At 35.6% G+C, this 20,072-nt stretch overlaps 1 protein-coding gene and 1 long non-coding RNA gene across 2 annotated transcripts in view; both read right to left on the bottom strand.

Moving 5' to 3' along the window:
- The window catches only part of LOC107559340 (low-density lipoprotein receptor-related protein 8-like), a 39,343-nt gene extending 35,683 nt beyond the window's left edge, over positions 1 to 3,660 (bottom strand). The window contains exons 1-2 of the mRNA XM_016243125.1: positions 3,648 to 3,660; positions 2,587 to 2,979 (exon numbers count right to left, since the gene is read on the bottom strand). Coding sequence (XP_016098611.1) covers positions 2,587 to 2,979; positions 3,648 to 3,660 — 406 coding nt within the window. The remainder of the gene's footprint in view (positions 1 to 2,586; positions 2,980 to 3,647) is intronic.
- Positions 3,661 to 9,182: 5,522 nt separating this feature from the next.
- Positions 9,183 to 19,949, bottom strand: LOC107559359 (uncharacterized). Its single transcript, XR_001605610.1, has 3 exons — positions 19,879 to 19,949; positions 13,957 to 13,963; positions 9,183 to 9,192 (listed from the first exon to the last, which is right to left on the bottom strand). It is a non-coding gene; the product is annotated as an uncharacterized lncRNA (long non-coding RNA).
- Between the last annotated feature and the right edge of the window lie 123 nt (positions 19,950 to 20,072).

The following is a 20,072-nucleotide window of genomic DNA, read 5'->3' as shown; positions in this document are numbered from 1 at the left end:
TGTGCAGACTCAGGCTCCAAATCTGTCAGAAAATATCCTTATTTGTGTTTTGAAGATGAAAGAAAGTCTTATGGGTTTGGAATGATAGAAATGACAGAATTTTCTATCCCTTCAATATAAATAATTACATTTTCTTTGCACAAACTGTCATATCAGGCAGCGAAGGATACATGCTTTCACTGAAGCTTAATTCTAAGTTTTTTTTTATACCCATTAAGATGCGGCACAAAGATAAATGGTGTTATGTGTGGGTTGTGCAGAGTAGTCTCTACATTCATGAGCATCAGCACTGTGCCCTTGAACAGCCCATTTAACCCCAGGATGCTCCGGGAGGGCTTTCTATATAATAAGTGCACTGGAAGATCAGAAACACTGTACTCTACATGAATACACAAACACTTGGCTAACGTACTGCAAAAGTGCACGAAAATGCTATGATGTTACACAACAATGGTGTATATGCTGCCATCACTGTCAAACTAAATTAAAGTGTATCTCCACACCAAATGCCTTGAGTCACGTGGCAATAATGGCTTCAATAATACGAATTGTCTTTGTGTGGGTGGAATAGATAATAAATGGCAGGCAGTCAGAAAATAATTATTTGCCGTATCTCTGGCAAAACCTCACAGTGTATAAGAGAATTGAATTCCCATCGGAGCATGTAAGAGCGACGTGCTCTTCAGAAACATTGTTGAGGTTGTGTGGCCCTCACAATGAGAACTCCTGCTGAGAGTCCTGCAAAGATATTTGCACAAATGTGGTGGTGATGCCAAGCACCTTCATGCACAATCCCTGGGACTGTTTGCTTTGTGTGCAACTATGCAGCAGCCAACAAGTTCAGTAAGTGAAAACTGAGTCAGAGAGAAAGAAAGATGAACCATGCAATGTACAAAAAGACAAGCGGAGAGAGGGCTCATGCACACACACAAGCATGTTACAAAACCAATCCACATTCTTGCATATCCTCTTAAATGCTACTGTTATGAAAGAGAATTTCTCATAAATAGAACATCCTACACAGGCAGTTGATCGGGCCAGTGATTACATTTTTTCCAATTTATTTTTTTTTGTTTTTGTCCCATGTCACCTTGTATTCTAATAAAGACGATTGTTACGACACCACCATTTTAGATAGCAGTGAAATACAACAAGTGCTTTAAAGGGGACACTGGATGACATTTTCAAGTTTTTTTTTGTATTTAGTTAGGTTTCTGGCGAGTCTGCCAGCTCAGAAAAGTTGAAAAGAAAACACACAGCCAGTTCGATATGCATTGTCTGAGTCTGAAACTGTGTCATCCATCGTGCTGTTTCAATACGCAGCTGGTTTCTACGCAGGTAGCTAGCTATCTGAATAAGACCACCTCCGAGGCATATATACGGAGTCCAAGGCAGCAATTCATGCATCTTGTGTGACACGCCCCACGGAAGAGGGGTGGGGTGAGCAGTAGCTCATTATCCTTTAAAGGGACATACACCGAAACAGGTCACTGTAAACAAAGCTGTTTTTGACAAAAAGGGTGTTGTTTTACATGAAAACTGAGGAATTTTAACCAAAGTATGTTACAGACATTTCAGGAAGACCCTAAAGAATCATAACAGCTTGTGAAAAATGGGCATCCGATGTGCCCTTTAAGATTTTCAGATAGGTAAGTAAGGTAAGATATACCACAGGAAATGAATGAAGTAATGGAATGTAAAATAATTCTGCAGAGTCTGTATAAAATAAATATAGATTCATCTTTATGAAAACTGCAAAAATGTATTCAGTCAAGAGCAGTGAGTAATCTTTCTCTGTCTTTTGTTGTCAACATTAATGACAGACAGCAGCAGGTATATTGGGCAACTGTCACTATCTGAGCTTAAATGGCTTAAAATCGACTGAATGTTTAAATTGGCAAGACGTAAAAACGAATGCAAATGATGAACTTTTGTGATGCCCAGTTGGGCCAAAGTTCCGTCAAATGTCTTTTACATTGACTCAGACAACTGGCCAGTCCTCATTGTCGAGTCTTGCACGCGTATCCTAATGAACCGGGTGGGTGCAAAACTTTTATGGCACAAAAACAATGAGCATTAACTACAGTTGACCTTGGGGCCTGGGGCCAGTGTAAGACAGCAGTTCTCAACCACTATTATTACTAGTAATATTATTAATTATATTAATAAAAATTAATAAATTATTAATATATTAAAATAAATCTCTTAATTAAAATTAAAACACACACACATTCTCACTATTAAGTAATTTCTTATTAGCATGCATAGGAGTTTTCCATGAACAAACTCCTAATTTGCTGCTTATTAATAGCTAGGAAGGTAGTTGTTAAGTTAAATATGAAGTGGATTAAGGGATCTAAAATATGGTCATGCAGAATAAGACATTAATATGTGCTTTATAAGTACTAATAACCAGCCAATATGCTAGTAATATGCATGCTAATAAGTAACTAGTTAATAGTGAGAACTGTTCCTTAAAATAAAGTGTTACCATTTTAATATAAAGTAGTTAGTGTCAAATTAGGGTCAAGGTTGTACAGTGAGATCCAAGGACTTTCTGTAGGAAGTAAGTGATAGTGCACTCACGGCAGTCTGCCTCATCTGACTTGTCCTTGCAATCAGGGTCCCTGTCGCACCTCCAGGAAAGTTTCACACACTCCCCACTGCCGCAACGAAATTCTCCAGCACCACACTGCAGTCTCCGGGTAGGGGGCGGAGCCGGCCGTCCAGACCTGCCCCCACATCGCCCTGCCCACTCATCAGAGCCATCAGCACAGTCAGGGTCACCGTCGCAGGTCCAGGGCTGTGGCACACACTCGGAGCTGTTACAGCGAAACTCATGCGGCCCACAGGTGGGCGGAGAGCACTTCTCCTCATCGCTGCCGTCTCCACAGTCATCATCGCCATCACACACATAGACCGGTGCTAAACATTTATGGTTACGACACTGGAACTCCCCGGCTGAGCAGGACCTGGCATCTGAGGATAAAAAACACTTGATCAAGAAATGCCCAATTAGAAATGACATTGTCTGAATGATGTGTAACAATCAGCCACACTTCCTGCATAGTGGTAGCTCTTTCAAAGTGTGCAAAAACAGTTATATTTGATTGAGATTGTAACAGAAAAGTGATTTTTGCATTCAACATCCAGTTCATATCATTTGAAATGTTATGAAAGTGAAATGTTATAAATGATTATGAATATATTGTATGCTATTGGAATTATTACAAAAAGCAATAAAAAACAGTTATTTATTAATTAATTAGGTACCACCAGAATTTACTATTCAAAATTAAATATGCACTGCCATTCAAAAGTTTGGAGTCTTTTAAAACTAATTAATACTAATATTCAGCAAGGATGCATTAAATCAAATGTGTCCAAACGTTTTAACATGAAGGGCCAAAAACAAACTTGATTAAGTGCCGTGGGCCAAAAGTGTTGCATTATATTATATTAAAATGTGTTCATTTGAATATTTTTTTATTATTTTTCATTCAATTAATGTACATTTTAATCCAAAAATGAAATATTTATATATATATATTAAAAATTAAGATATGCTTCAATCCTTTTTGTTTTCTTTTTTTTTGTGATATGGCATGGTGGGCCAAATCAAAGGTCATCAAGGGCCAACCATGGGCCCTGTTTGGGCATCTCTGCATTAAATTCATCAAAAGTGACAGTAAAGGCGTTTATAATGTTACAAAGGTTACAGATTTCTATTTTTAAAAAATGCTGTTCTTCTGAACTTTCTGGAAAAAAAGTTGCAGTTTCCACAAACAAATATTAAGCAGAGCAACTGTTTTCATCATTGATAATAATAAGAAAGGTTTCTTGAGCAGCAAATCAGCATATTAGAATGATTTCTGAAGGATCATGTGACACTGAAGACTGGAGTAATGATGCTGAAAATTCAGCTTTACCATCAGGAATAAATTACATTTAAAAATATATAAAAAACGGAAAACAGTTACTTGAAGCTGTAAAGTTGTTTAGGCTCCTAACAGGTTTAAAGAGGTTTTCATAAGCAGGCGTTTCTCCTGTGTTTGTGGTGCAGAGAGATAGCAGCTGAAGTGGGAGGGGGCGGCGAAGTAAAGCACAGGGGCTCCGAAAAAGTTAGGTGTGAGAGGGGCAACAGAAACAGAGCGATCCCGTGAAACCCTGAAAATTGAGCACATCACTGAGGTCTGCAGAAGCAAAGCACATCTCATCTATAGTATGCCAGCCTCTGACACTGCTCAAAGCAAAAAGTGTCACAATTCATTTACAGAATTTATTCATAGTAGACTCACATATTGTGGCTGTTAAATTTAAAGGGATAGTTAAAAAAGTCAAAAATTACCCACCCTCATATCAGTGCAAACCTGTTTGATCAGTGGAGTCCAAACAACATTGGACCCCATTCAATTTCACTATATGGATGGACAAAAAAAACACTGAGACATTTTCAATTTTTTTATGTTTCACAGAAGAAAGAAAGTCATACAAATTTGGAATTACATGTGGGGTGAATAATTGTTCATTTTGGGGTCAAATATCCATTTAAATCCCAAATGAGAGATTCAAGACAAACACAGAGAGAATTCAAAATAAGATCAGCAGAGCTGCTAATATAATAGAGAGATCACATAAAGACAGACTGAAGGACCTGCTGATCAAAGGCAAGATTTGAATTGGATCTCTGAGAACAAGTTTTGATAGTAGAGATAAGTGGAATACAGGAGGAGCATAATAGGAAATGAGACATGAAATTAATAAAGACAAGAAACAAGATTAAAGTCAATGTGCTATGGAACGGTTGTGTGTATTTTCTCTGTAGTCTGTGGCCATGAAAATATAATTTCTTGGAGTTGAGAGGTAATTACACTGAATGTTCGCTGGACGAAAAGATTAGTTGATGGTAAATAATTGCAATTAATTATAATGAATTGTAATTATTTATATACATTTCACTTTTGAGCTAATCTGCTACACTCTCCAAAGCCAGGCCACCAGTATGAATGAAACATTACATGTGTGTATAGCACTCAATAATGGCCAATACATCCTATTTTGAGTAAAAATAGGAAACACATACTTCTCTCAAAAGAAATCTGAAGTAGACATATGATAATACATGTTTTGTTTTGTTTTGCAATAAAAAAGCCGTTCATTAATGTCATCCACCATCATTTTGTTGCTATTTTTTCTTAAAGTATCGGTTCAGGCACCGTTTCGGCACCAGTACCGTTTTAAAAGTATCGATTTGGCACCGGTATCATAAAAAACCCAAACGATACCCAACCCTAAGCGGGATGTGAAGAGACTTTCAACTGGTTTTGAACCAAACCACCAACCCTGCCTTTAATGAGAAATTATTCATCAGATACAATATGGTTTTATTTGAAAATGTGATGACTGAGAATGTTGTTATGACTTTTTTATGAGCTTACTTTCCACTGAATAAAAATTGACCCAGGAATGCAACAGGTTTTGTCAGTTTTTGAATGCATTAAGATGGGAATCTTGTTGTGTCATCCTTTCAATAACACAACCAAACTGACAGCAGTGTAAAGGACAGTTAATAAAGCATCTGATCATGGGGATGTGGATGTTTGCGCCAATTCAAATGTAACAAATTTAACTAAATTGAAATTTTTATGAAATTTAATTTGGATTTTTGATTTCTGAAATGTATGCATTTTATCTCACAGAATAGTCCTCTATTTGACGCATGTACAAGAGGCTTGTGAATGATGTGCGCAGCTCCAGAATAAAGGCCTGTGGCTTGAGATTAGTCTAGATTAAGTGCAGATTAATGCATGGGAACAGGCAATTATCATCATTGTGCCAAAACTCCCTCCATTTAGATGATTCATTTATTCCAGTCAGGAAGCAAAATCCCTACAGCGCTTCAACATACAGTACAAAAACAGTGTTATATATTCCTCATGACCTGACCTTGTTTCAGATCAGAATTTGCCAATTTCAGAATGACAACAGATCTGAACGCAATGTTGCAGTGGCTTGTGGAAGACTACTGCCATCCTGAAATTATATATTGCATATAATGTGTACGTTAAAACATGTTTTTCCTGTGAAGAATTGCTGAGTTTTCAGCATCATTACTCCAGTCTTCAGTGCCACATGATCGTTTGGAATATGATCTTTCAGAATTCACCAAATCATTATGTTGATTTGGTGCTCAGGAAGCATTTATTATTATCAATGTTGAAAACAGTTGTGCTGCTTAATATTTTTGTGGAAATTTATTATTCAGGTTTTTTTGATGAATATGAAGTTTACACAGAACAATGGAACAGCATTTATTTGAAATCTTTTGTAACATTTTAACTGACAGTTAAAAAAAAAATTGAATTAATGCTCCTTTGCGCGATTAAATCTTAAAACTATTGAACAGTGTTAAATGTGTAAAATGCTACCTGGAAAATAAATAATTCCTATTACATTTTTTGCCTCCTATCTGTTAAAATAAATAAAATAAATTATGATAAATTTTCCGGACCAAAAAAAAATGCAATTGCAATAATGTTACATTCTGTAAAGTTTAACATTTAGTTACATTATATTTATGATATTTTATTACTTTATAATGTATTATTATTTTTATTATTACTACTACTGCTACTATATGCGAAACCTTATGGAGCAATTTCTTATTTTCTGAGCTGAAATGATTTTGAAGTAACCCTTGGAGTGAAAAAATAAATAAACTCAGTCCATTTAAATGAGGCACTAAAAAATGGTCAATATTCTAGGTATTTAAGGTGAAAAGGCAAACTTGATGAATTAGCTTGGCAGAGCTTTGGAATCTGAGTGAAAGATTGGTCTACATTGATTTTTCTATAGCTTTGAGCTGCAGCCCAGTCAGCCGTGCTTCTAAGGAGACTCAGTAGTGGTGAATGTAGGAGCGAAGCCAGTTTGACCCAGTATCACTACACTGCCGTGATGATGAGAGCTTCTGATTAGCAGAGGTGAAGCTGTGGGCTGCAGCCAGCCTGGGGGAGAGAGGTATGATAGACCAGTCCACCCACATTACACTCTAGTGCCTGCTGAAAGCCTCTGAACACACAATTCACCAAGGTCAATGTTTGTGTGTGTGTGTGTGTGGTGTATGTGTGTGTGTGTGTGTGTGTGTGTGTGTGTGTGTGTGTGTGTGTGTGTTTATATATATCAGGAGACGGACAAACTTTTATGAGCACAATTGTACTCAAAAGCAGGGCCAAACATGTTTCAGTAAGTCCATGCAACAGTTTAGTCACCCACAGACACTAAATGAGAAAGTTCAGATTAATATAAATTTGATCCTCTTCACTCAAAAAAAAAATAAAAAAAATAATGCAACAATAATGTAAAAACAAAATAGCGAGCATACATTTTCAGGTTTTATTTTTCATAGTTCATTGCCTTTATATAAATTACAGCACCAGGTTATATGAAAGAAGGGACATTCAGTTTACATAAAGTTTATACAAGCTCTGGCATGTCACATACTGTATGCTGTAAAATTAGAGCATGACTTTATTAAATCCAGAATATTCCTTTATATGTTTGGAGTAGCATGCTGCTATACTTGCTCCATTATGTAATACTGTATACTGTGTGCAATGAAACTTTGCATGTAATACTTGTTTCTTAAAGACATTTTTACATTAAAACTCAATATGAAATGCAAAATAATTGTTTTATTTCCAAAACTACAAATGGATGCCAACAAAACTGAACATATATATATATATATATGGAAAATGTTTATTTTAGATTAAAATATCATTGCATAATATTACTGTATTACTGTACTTTTCATAATAAATTCAGAGACTTCTCCTTTGAAAATGTCTAAACCCAAACCTTTTGAACATTAGGTAAGCAGTATTTAGTGTACACTATGCAGTGAGAAGTATGCGAGTATTCTAGTATATCTTTTGTGTTTTTTGAACAACTAATAGATTAGGTACAGTACGTTTGTCAGTAAACAGTAATTAGACTAGCACATAGCCTGTGACCAGATTTGAAATGCTATGCGGGATGTTGCATGTGATTTTACATGATGAGCAATTTGAGCTTCTAGGGGCTGATAATCAAACCTGCTCAAGAGAATCATGCATAATTCAATACAGGGAAGACTCAATTAACCACATGCCAAAGAGAGATTGACTTTAATAAGTTACCCACTGCTTGCTAACGCTGATGATTAGGAGGGATCTGAGGAAGGAAACACTGTCCCAGCATAGTGTGTTTTTGATCAATGACTTGATCAATGAATATGTCTGAGAACTGCACCTCCGACACAATGTGTGCTAATAACACAGCTTATTACACGGCTCCGTGGAATACTTGATTCTGATTGGTCAGTCGCAACATTCCGAAGTATATGTTTAGAATTTGACATTGTGTTTATAAATTGCTATTTTGTTTCTAGACTTGTTATTTTGTTTTCAGAATTGTGATTTGTTTAGCAGGGTGCGGCCACAGTAATTTTTCTCTTTATTCTAAAAATGAAACTGCACAGCACTGTGCAAGGTTAACGTCTTTTGCTACATGATTAAACTCATTTATTTATTCTTGCATGCATGCATGCACGCATACATGATTTTATTTATTTTGGCATTCACATTGTACCAAATTTTAGTCCACTACAGGTTTCCTCTCACAACCAGAAAAGCTCAATGTTTTACGGCAAAGTTTTACCTTATTTTGGATACACTGTAAAAAAATGACCGTGAATTTAACGGTAAAATACTGTAAAAATGCTACAGTAAAAACCTGCTAAATGGTTAACGGTAAATTCCCCTACTATATACGATGAAAAATTGTATTGGACATTACACATATTGGACATTAATTTTACGGTAGCATACCATTTTTGGAAGTGAAAAAGACAATATAATTTACAGTGAATAACCGTAAATTGACATTCCCAGAATTCCCTGCGAACACATTTCAAATGTGATGTTTTTTTTGTTGAAATAACAATGTTTCTTCTTAGTTTTTTCTTATCAGTTTTGTATATTAGGGTTGTGTGTTACACCTAATGTTGTTAAATGAATGTTTATTGCATTATTTCAGTTTCATGTGTGTTACTATGATGGTGTTTGGTGTTTGTGTGAATGACACTGTGCACCTTCTATATATGTTATTATTTAAAAGCTGCTTGTGATAGGCTTTGGTTCATCATGTGACTTTCTCATCATCACCTGCTTTTGGTGGTTATCAGTGTATTACAAAGGTACAAAACAGATTTCAGTACTTCAATAGGTTGGTATATTAACATTATATCAGTTAATGAAATTACAGTATTTAACTGTAAATTTAAGTTAAAACTGTAAAACCTAAAACGTTGCTACCATATTTTTTACGGTAAAATTACGGCAACCACAGCTGCCGTTTTTTTACCGTAAATTTTACGGAATTTTTTTACAGTGTAGTTTCCGTGAAATTGTATAAAAGCACAGATCCTCCATAGTGGATATATAAACTCAAAAATTAGAAACGAGCAAAAGCCTGTCTGAGAAAATGGTAAACATTAACAATTGCGGATTATTAAAATATGCAATTTCCTTTCAGCCTTTATGTGAAAGCATGTGCCAAGAACATTACTGTTGAATCAAACTTTACTAGATATACTGGATGCTGGTAAAGGATATTTTAGCCTAATTCTATGGCACCAGAGGTCAAAACAACAAGAAATTAAACAAATGCAGTATTGAGTAACATATGCCTTCACTGAGCTGAGACATATCCTGTCTGAGCATCATTGCAGTGAATTCAAGTTATGAGGCCTTCAGCGGTGGATAATTAGAGGTGTATTACACTGCACAGACCTGGCAGAGCAAGGCAGGAAATCAATTATCACCAGGGCCCAGGTGAAATATCATTTCAAGGCAGGGCTCCGGTTGTCCTGGCTCGATACTGTGACATTGGCACAGATGTACTGATCAAGAGTCTGAGCGGTAAGAGATTGCCTGAACTCTCGGTTTATAGCTTGATGAAAATAGTATTTCATTTGCTTTTAATAGGGCAATTAACATTGTGATTTATATCTTGTGAGATTGCATGAGATTTTAATGTTTCAGATGGGCTGACAATATAACAGAAATGATTTGGAACATTAGTTTGGGTTTTAATTAATTATTAAACAAATATATACTAAATAAAATCCGTGGCACCTTTTCAAGTTAATTATAAAAGCAAACCTTTATTTAAATGGCCTTTCTGTAAAGGACACATTAATGCGTTTTCAGCTAATTTGCCTAAAAATCCTCAGAGTGTGTCAGCAGAAGTAACCTGCAGGTTAATTACAATTAACAAATGCAGATTAGCAATAAGGAAATCTTTGTCCTTTAAGAAGACCAGATCATAATAAGAAAAGAACTAGACAACAAATTCATTAAAACACAGACAGATAGGAGATATTAAATTATGTAAACTAAAGATAACTCAAGACAATGCACACTAGAAAAGCATTATTACAGGATGTTTAACTAAAATAAACTATGGTTATGTAACTTCTGTATAGGCCATTTAAATAAAGGCTTGATTATAATGTATTATTTACATAACTCAGTTATTAAATAATTTCAGTTTTTCTATTTAAATAAATAGTTATTATATTATACTTTATTATATACTAATTTAGATATATTAAATTGTATGGTAACATTTTATAGATAAGGTCCTAGTTAAACAAAAAGCAATATATTTGTAACAGTTTAATTTTTTTTGTTAATGTTAGTTAATAAAAATACAGCTATTCATTGTTTCAATCATTTTAAAATTGTAATAGTTGTAATAATGTATTAGCAAATAAAAGATTAATAAATGCTGTAGATGTGTTTTTCAATGTTTGTTCATGTTAACTAATGTTAACAAATGGAACCTTATAGTAAAGTGTTGCCACATTTTAGAGAGTAATATATTTTGAACAGTATATACATTATATTTTATTATTATAATTATTATTATGTGCGAGTAGCTCAAAATGATCATATTTTAGGACCTGCAAAAATATTCTTTATTTTAACAGGCAGAATTGCAAGATAGAGAGATGCCAGTGAAGGCAGACAGTGAAGAGATAATATTTCAAAGAGAAAGGGAAAGTGAAGCTAGAGAAAGTGTCAATTTTCACAGCGTCTTAAAAGTAGGGCAGCGGGATTCACAGCGGGGATCTGTGAGGATGTCTGATTGGCTGAGGTAAAACAACCGTGTTTAATAAGCAGAGCTCAAGCACCTCCCACCAGAAGTGTTGAAACATTCAATGATAATGAAACATGAGCATGAGCCCTGCCACTAACATCAATAGCCAAGAGTCTAGACAATTTATCAAGGAAACCTTAACTCCTTAAGAATAATAGCATTTAGCAACTTAGCATTCAGTTTAAGTCGACCAATAAGTTTGCTACCAGTTCTTAGTAAAGTATCTGAAATGATAGTCTGTGTGCAAATTCAATCCTTCTTTAAGGAGAATAATTTATTCTCTGATTTTCAGCATGCATATCGGGAAGGACATTCAACAGGAACTGCATTAACACAAATGACAAATGATTGCTTAGCACAGATTGATAACAATAACTTAGTAGGAGCAGTATTGTTAGATTTTAGCTCAGCTTTTGATGTATTGAATTATAAATTATTGCTGGAAAAACTGAAATGTTATCAATTTACTTCTCATAAAAGTTATCTGACTAATATGAGACCATGTGTATTCTATAATGGAAGTTATTCAGAAGTGAAAGAGTTGCAATGTAGCGTGCCTCAAGGAAGCTGTTTAGGACCATTGTTATTTTCTATTTTTACCAATGAACTTCCTCTTGTTTTAAAGTGTGCAAAGGACAGTTATGTACACAGATGATACAACATTGTGTTTACCAGCAACATCAATTGAACAATTGTCTACTGATTTGGATGAGGAATTGCAATTAGCTGTAAAGTGGGTATGTAAAATAAGTTGGCTCTAAATCTAACAAAAACCAAAAGCATTGTGTTTGGATCAAATTTCAATTTAAATCTGTCTGTAAAGCGTGTGCCTATTGAACAGGTAGAGGAAACCAGACTTTTTGGAGTTCTACTAGATAGCAGGTTGAAGAGGTCAAAACAGCTAGAAAATATAGCAACAGTTGTGGGAAGAGGTCTATCGGTTATTAAGAGATGTGCAAAAATTTTACCACAATATTGGGTCACACTTTATTTTAAGGTCCAATTCTCAATATTAACTAGCTATTAACTACAACTTTTGCCTCAATAAACTCCTAATTGCTGCTTATTAATAGTTAGTAAGGTAGTTGTTAAGTTTAGGTATTGGGCAGGATTAGGGATGCAGAATATGCGCTTTATAAGTACTACTAAACAGCCAATATGTTAATAACAGGCATTCTAATAAGCAACTAGTTAATAGTAAGAAGTGTTCCTTATACTAAAGTGTTACCCAATATTGCATTTCTCAAATTGCGCAAACAATGGTTCTTACTTATTTAGACTACTGTCCAGCGGTGTGGTCGAGTGCATCAAGTAAAGATTTGTAAAAAATTACAGTTAGTCCAAAATAGAGCTGCACGACTCTGTCACGGTTATGGACTTTTGTTTGTGTTCCTGTTCACCTGTCTTCGTTTTGTAATTGACCTAGTTTTCCTCAGTTGCCCTGGGGTGCGTTTCCCAAAAGCATCGTTAGCCAACTTTGGTCGCAAGTTCCGTCGTTACCAACATAGTTCAACGATTCAGTGTTTCCCGAAACCATAGTTCAAACGAACATTCGCAAACTTACGTGGTTGGAACTACAGCTCTCGACCTGTGGTTAGAAGCATAGTTTCTTGTTAGCAAGGGATATGGGCTTAAATAAATATGCTATTGGGCACAATGAGCAAGCTAACATGCAGTGCAGTCTATATATTCCATTCTATCTAAATATAAATACATTTTAATCTACGTATGTTAGCGCGTCCTCTAAAAAAAAGCAATTTTTGAAGAGTGCGCATGTGCACAAATACCTAAGGAAACCCCGGAGTATGACGTAGGAGGGAACCCGTGATGAATCAAACATCAAATAAATCAAAATGACAGGGAACAAAAAATAGTAAATTAGTCATCAGGTGCCATGTTCAATACAGCAGCATCTTAGAGATGTCTAATCGTTTAAATAGCAGAAGTTATTCCTCCACCACATGCATGTGACGTCATTAACAATGGCCCTATGTTGTTGAACTAATGTGGTTCAAACGACGGAGATGTGACCGTGTTCGGGAAACAGTCGTAACTAGCTAGTTCGTTTCAACAACAATGCATCATACTATGGTGGTTAATCAGCGAGTTACGTCGTTGTACAGGAAACCCACCCCTGATTAGTTAATTCTGTTCACTTGTGTTCATTAATCATCTCATTAGTTCCCTCATTTAGTTTCTGTATAAGTTCTCCCTGTTCTGTTCAGTCCTTTGCCGGTTATTGTTTAATGTTAGATGTTGGTTGTGCTGCATTTTCCCCAAGTTTCTCCAGTGTTTCTTCTGTGGATTTATTAAATGACTGTTATTTGGAATTCTCTGCCGTCTTGTGTTCCTTACAGCACCAATACCCGTAACAGACTCACTCTAAACTCTAAAAAATGCTGGGTTAAATACAACCCAGTGCTGGGTAAAATAGGGACAAACCCAGCAATTGGGTTGTATTTAACCCAGCATTTTTTAGAGTTTAGAGTGAGTCTGTTACGGGTATTGGTGCTGTAAGGAACACAAGACGGCAGAGAATTCCAAATAACAGTCATTTAATAAATCCACAGAAGAAACACTGGAGAAACTTGGGGAAAATGCAGCACAACCAACATCTAACATTAAACAATAACCGGCAAAGGACTGAACAGAACAGGGAGAACTTATACAGAAACTAAATGAGGGAACTAATGAGATGATTAATGAACACAAGTGAACAGAATTAACTAATCAGGGGTGGGTTTCCTGTACAACGACGTAACTCGCTGATTAACCACCATAGTATGATGCATTGTTGTTGAAACGAACTAGCTAGTTACGACTGTTTCCCGAACACGGTCACATCTCCGTCGTTTGAACCACATTAGTTCAACAACATAGGGCCATTGTTAATGACGTCACATGCATGTGGTGGAGGAATAACTTCTGCTATTTAAACGATTAGACATCTCTAAGATGCTGCTGTATTGAACATGGCACCTGATGACTAATTTACTATTTTTTGTTCCCTGTCATTTTGATTTATTTGATGTTTGATTCATCACGGGTTCCCTCCTACGTCATACTCCGGGGTTTCCTTAGGTATTTGTGCACATGCGCACTCTTCAAAAATTGCTTTTTTTTAGAGGACGCGCTAACATACGTAGATTAAAATGTATTTATATTTAGATAGAATGGAATATATAGACTGCACTGCATGTTAGCTTGCTCATTGTGCCCAATAGCATATTTATTTAAGCCCATATCCCTTGCTAACAAGAAACTATGCTTCTAACCACAGGTCGAGAGCTGTAGTTCCAACCACGTAAGTTTGCGAATGTTCGTTTGAACTATGGTTTCGGGAAACACTGAATCGTTGAACTATGTTGGTAACGACGGAACTTGCGACCAAAGTTGGCTAACGATGCTTTTGGGAAACGCACCCCAGGGCAACTGAGGAAAACTAGGTCAATTACAAAACGAAGACAGGTGAACAGGAACACTGTGCACAAATACCTAAGGAAACCCCGGAGTATGACGTAGGAGGGAACCCGTGATGAATCAAACATCAAATAAATCAAAATGACAGGGAACAAAAAATAGTAAATTAGTCATCAGGTGCCATGTTCAATACAGCAGCATCTTAGAGATGTCTAATCGTTTAAATAGCAGAAGTTATTCCTCCACCACATGCATGTGACGTCATTAACAATGGCCCTATGTTGTTGAACTAATGTGGTTCAAACGACGGAGATGTGACCGTGTTCGGGAAACAGTCGTAACTAGCTAGTTCGTTTCAACAACAATGCATCATACTATGGTGGTTAATCAGCGAGTTACGTCGTTGTACAGGAAACCCACCCCTGATTAGTTAATTCTGTTCACTTGTGTTCATTAATCATCTCATTAGTTCCCTCATTTAGTTTCTGTATAAGTTCTCCCTGTTCTGTTCAGTCCTTTGCCGGTTATTGTTTAATGTTAGATGTTGGTTGTGCTGCATTTTCCCCAAGTTTCTCCAGTGTTTCTTCTGTGGATTTATTAAATGACTGTTATTTGGAATTCTCTGCCGTCTTGTGTTCCTTACAGCACCAATACCCGTAACAGACTCACTCTAAACTCTAAAAAATGCTGGGTTAAATACAACCCAGTGCTGGGTAAAATAGGGACAAACCCAGCAATTGGGTTGTTTTGACCCAGCGGTTGGGTTTCTACCCAGAAGGTTGGGTTAAACATTTAACACAACCGCTGGGTCAAAACAGCCATTTTCTCGCCCTCATATCGTTCATCACCTGTATGAATTTCTTTCTGAACACAAAAGAAAACCAAAAATAATTTAGAAATGAAAAAAAATAAAACAAATGATCACAGAATGATGACAGACTTTTAAATGTTTTTATTTCAATTGAATTATCCTTTTAAAGCAGCATAATAGTGCAAAATACTGTCCAGATAGGCAGTTTAAAAGGTAATCTGAAGCAATAATCAATGCATATTTGCTAGTGTTGGGAAGGATAATAATTCATAAGTGAATCGGTTAATTTGAATCAGTGAATCAGTTATTTCAGCTAGTTCATTCATTTGAACAGTTCATTAGTTAGTGAGTCACTGCAGTCCTTTTTGTAGAAAAAATACAGTTAATTTCTGCTGTTCATCACCATGTTTTTGAATTATGTATTTTATTTTTGTAGTTGTTATTTTGTGTAAACGTATCTGCTTTTCCTGTCATCCAACTGAGATACTAGTAATTTTACTAGTGTCAGATAAACACTGCTATGATTTAACAAAAATTATTATATCTTATAGTTATACAGTATATATATATATATATATATATAACTTGGGATCTGATCACAAAAAACTGCTAAATGATAGCTAAAAAAATAATTTAATGGGATACTGTACCCAAAAAATAATTTTGTCCAAACCTGTATGGCACAATAACAGAAGGTGAGTAAATGATGACAGTATTGTTATGTTTGCGTGAACTCTCTTTAAGTGAGAGTAAAACGGGGTCCGGTGGTAGATCAGAGGGCCTTTGGCCCCTATTTTAGCAGATCTGTCCCCCTCTCTCCTTCACAGTCACAGCCAATCTGCTCAATTTGGCAGGCTGTCTGTTGATATTAGATCACAGTTTGAGAGGTATCAGAAATGCAGGCATAAATAAATCATCTCTGGCTGCAGAGGCCTGGAGAGCCGCCACAGTCAATGAGTCTGCCGGGGCCTTACTTATATCATGAAAGAACTCAAAACGGCCCAACAATTTATACCAATTAGCCTGGCCAAGGACATGTTGTATAAACTTTCTAGAAATGGGGAGAAAGGGCAGCTCCGTTTAGGCTGTCAGTTTTCTGAATGTGCTCTGAGTGAATTTATTATTCATCACTGGATCTGTTTCATCATTTAAATGAGTGATACATATCAAAGGAGATGTGATTTCTACATTAATGCAGCACTTGTCGAACCTTCAGTATCATTCATCAAGCAAAACATCTGTCATTTATTTTTCCTGACTTTAATATTTTACTGAATTCAAGCCAGCCTGGCTATGAAATAATGAGAACCAACAGTGTCACTTAATAACACTTCATGCCACTCCATGCTTTTTTTTGGGGGGGGGGGGGATCTGCATTGCAGTAATGCAGTGTTTAAAGGAACACTCCACTATTTTTGAAAATAGGCTCATTTTCCAACTCCCCTAGAGTTAAACAGTTGAGTTTTACCGTTTTCGAATCCATTCAGCCCGATCTCCGGGTCTGGCGGTAGCACTTTTAGCTGTAGCTTAGCATAGATCATTGAATCTGATTAGACCGTTAGCATCTCGCTCAAAAATGACCAAAGAGTGTCGATATTTTTCCTATTTAAATCTTGACTCTTCTGTAGTTACATCGTGTACTAAGACCGACGGAAAATGAAAAGTTGCGATCCCTTTTCAACTTTCCGTCGGAATGGGAGTATAGTTCCTCTATAATATAGATAGCAACTTTTCATTTTCCGTCGGTCTTAGTACATGATGTAACTACAGAAGAGTCAAGTTTTAAATAGGAAAAATATAGAAACTCTTTGGCCATTTTTGAGTGAGATGTTAATGGTCTAATCAGATTCAATGATCTATGCTAAGATGTGCTACCGCCAGACCCGGAGATCAGCTGAATGGATTCGAAAACGGTAAAACTCAACTGTTTAACTCTTGGGGAGTTGGAAAATGAGCCCATTTTCCAAAATAGTGGAGTGTTCCTTTAAGTGTGCAGGTTGCAGGGTGTGTGTCAGTATATAGGCACCAACTCATAGACAATAGCAGATGCTTACACAGCAAGAGGAAGCGAATTAATTAATGTTTTATTGACTAATCATTGTATGAATGCACAAAGAAAGAGCAAAAGCGAAAAAGAGAAAACATCAACAGGAACCATTTAATCTGGAGCTCTGTTCCAACAACCACTAAGCTGTCTTGCTGTCTACAGCCTATGTACTGTAAGCAGCTGATGGCATCTATCTGACATGGAACCTCATAAGTGACAGATTTAGAACGTTCTTCACAGCAGGTGTGCCACACAAAAACATGAGACTTAGTTCACAACTGATACCTTTTAACATTTACAGGTTTCTCAAGTGGAATTCATCATAGTTGGGTAAACCATTTGCTCAAATAGCAAAAGAAAAACTCAAAATAGCGAAAGAAAAAATAGAGAGATTGATAATGGCAGTCAGAAGATAGAACAATGTCAAATTTATCATCACTCCCATTGCCACTGTGTTAGAAACACTCTCACAGCAGCGCTAACACATTTTTTTTGTAATTTGATGCAAAGGTAATATAATACAAAGTATATTGTTGTTTGCAGGATTTATAATGATTATGACCATCGAAATGTGTCATCACAGACCGTGAAAACGGTCCATTTTTGTACGGTAAAATGTTGCTGAGCTAATGACACAAAAACAAGCATAAAAATATGCAGCATATGAACGTTTGGTGAAAGTAATTAGATGGAACTATTTTTAATCAATACTTTTCAGTATCAGTATTGTTATTGTTATCTAAATGTATGATTAGAAATGATTAGATTTGATTAGAAATGATAAAACAATTATAAAATAAAATATATTTTATTAGATAAAAAACAAAAATAATAATAATTAAAATGACAACATAAAATAACAAAAATTCTGAAACTTAAACTAAAAATAAATGTAAAAAAACTGAAAATAGTTAATGGGCAATGGGGTCCAGTGTTCACTGTAGAAAGTGGTAACCTGCTATTGTTCCCTTAAAGAACTTTTTCTACTTGATGTAACCCATACAACCTCTACTTAGGTTGATTCAGTGATATTAAATAATATTTTTGGCTTGAATAAAGCTTGACTGATGTTACCATTTTCAGGTTACCATTTTTTTCAGTGTTGTTCTGATCTTCATATACTGTGCATATATGAGTAAATTATGGAGTCTTTTGTTTTTGGGTCAATTATCCCTTTGATATAATAATTTTTAACGTAATTAAACATTTTCAGAGCATTAGAACAGCTTGAATCTTAGCTCTGCTGTTAACCTCAGATTGTTGAGGAACACAAGGAGAAATAAAGAAAAGAAATAAAGTCTCACGAGGGCGAGTAAATGATGACAGAATATTCATTTTTGGGAGAACCATCTCTTAAAGCAGATTAATAGTGTAAAATACTGTCAAGATGAGGTTGAGATGACTGTGGAAAAGTGGGAAAAGGTGAGAGAAGGAGAGTGAGCGAGAAAGCATGTGAGGAACAAATGATAACAAGGTCAGAAGAGCTTCCTCTGCTCCCATGAGACGTTGCACTTGTGCTGTATATGCAGTGAGGTGTGAGGTAAGAGAGCGCGGTGTTATGAAAAGGTCACAGTGAACTCAGAGGAGACATCTGGCTTTGCTGATGGCTATTTGATGAAGAGCATCTGCAGTCAAATATCGCTGTTAATCTCTAAACACATTAAATTGATCCCCACTTCTTGAAGCTGATTCTGTTGTCAGGGGAGCTGCCATATGGAAACAGAGCACAGGAATATCATGTGTCGGAACATTAATGCAGTCACCTTTAACTTAAAGCTGCAGTGTGCCATTTCTAAGCCACAAGCGACACCAAGGAGAATAACAAACTATATATTAGCTCAATCAATGACCTGAGAATAAGGCATGAATAAGTGTTTTCTGAACATCAACAATAAAACACCTTTAACCCTCTGGTGCCCTTTGTCATTTTTGACAAAAAAAATTACGTTTTGGTTTTTTAGATTTTTTTTTTTTTTTTACTTCATCAGAATGGTATGAAACTTTGTCAATGTTAGGACACTTGCTATGTGAACACCAAAAATAATCATGGACATAATTCAAAAAGGTTCAATGGTCCAGTCAAAAATGACCGCAATGGAAATGAATAGAAAATGAATTTCATCTAGTGGAAACGTTTGGTACTGTGCCCAAACAAAATCTTACTGAACCTCATTTTTTGACACATCAACCTCAAATTTAGAAAACAAATTGTTTAGATTTATGGTTTTGATTTTCATGCAACTGTAGAGTAAAAAATGTTTTGGAAAATATATATTTCATGTACAATTTGAAAATAGTATTTTTATGCGTTTTTCATAAACTTTAATTTCACTTTAAATTTGTTTTTTACTACAGCAGTAATCTGCTAAAGCGTCTTCTTCAAATTATTATTATAAACTATTATAAAGGAAATTTCATTTTCAGATCTATGCTCAAAAGTTGGTTAACAGGTAATAAATGGATTATAACTACTGCATAAATGTAATGTAATTCAGTACCATTAAAAAATATTATCAAACTAAAATATAGTATTATATATATATATATATATATATATATATATATATATATATATATATAAGGGGTATATCA

The sequence above is a fragment of the Sinocyclocheilus grahami genome, unplaced genomic scaffold, assembly GCF_001515645.1.
Source record: "Sinocyclocheilus grahami isolate Dianchi unplaced genomic scaffold, SAMN03320097.WGS_v1.1 scaffold682.1, whole genome shotgun sequence".
Taxonomy (NCBI): Eukaryota; Metazoa; Chordata; class Actinopteri; order Cypriniformes; family Cyprinidae; genus Sinocyclocheilus; species Sinocyclocheilus grahami.
Note: the sequence above shows the minus strand (reverse complement) of the source record. Positions and strands in the feature narration are given on the sequence as shown.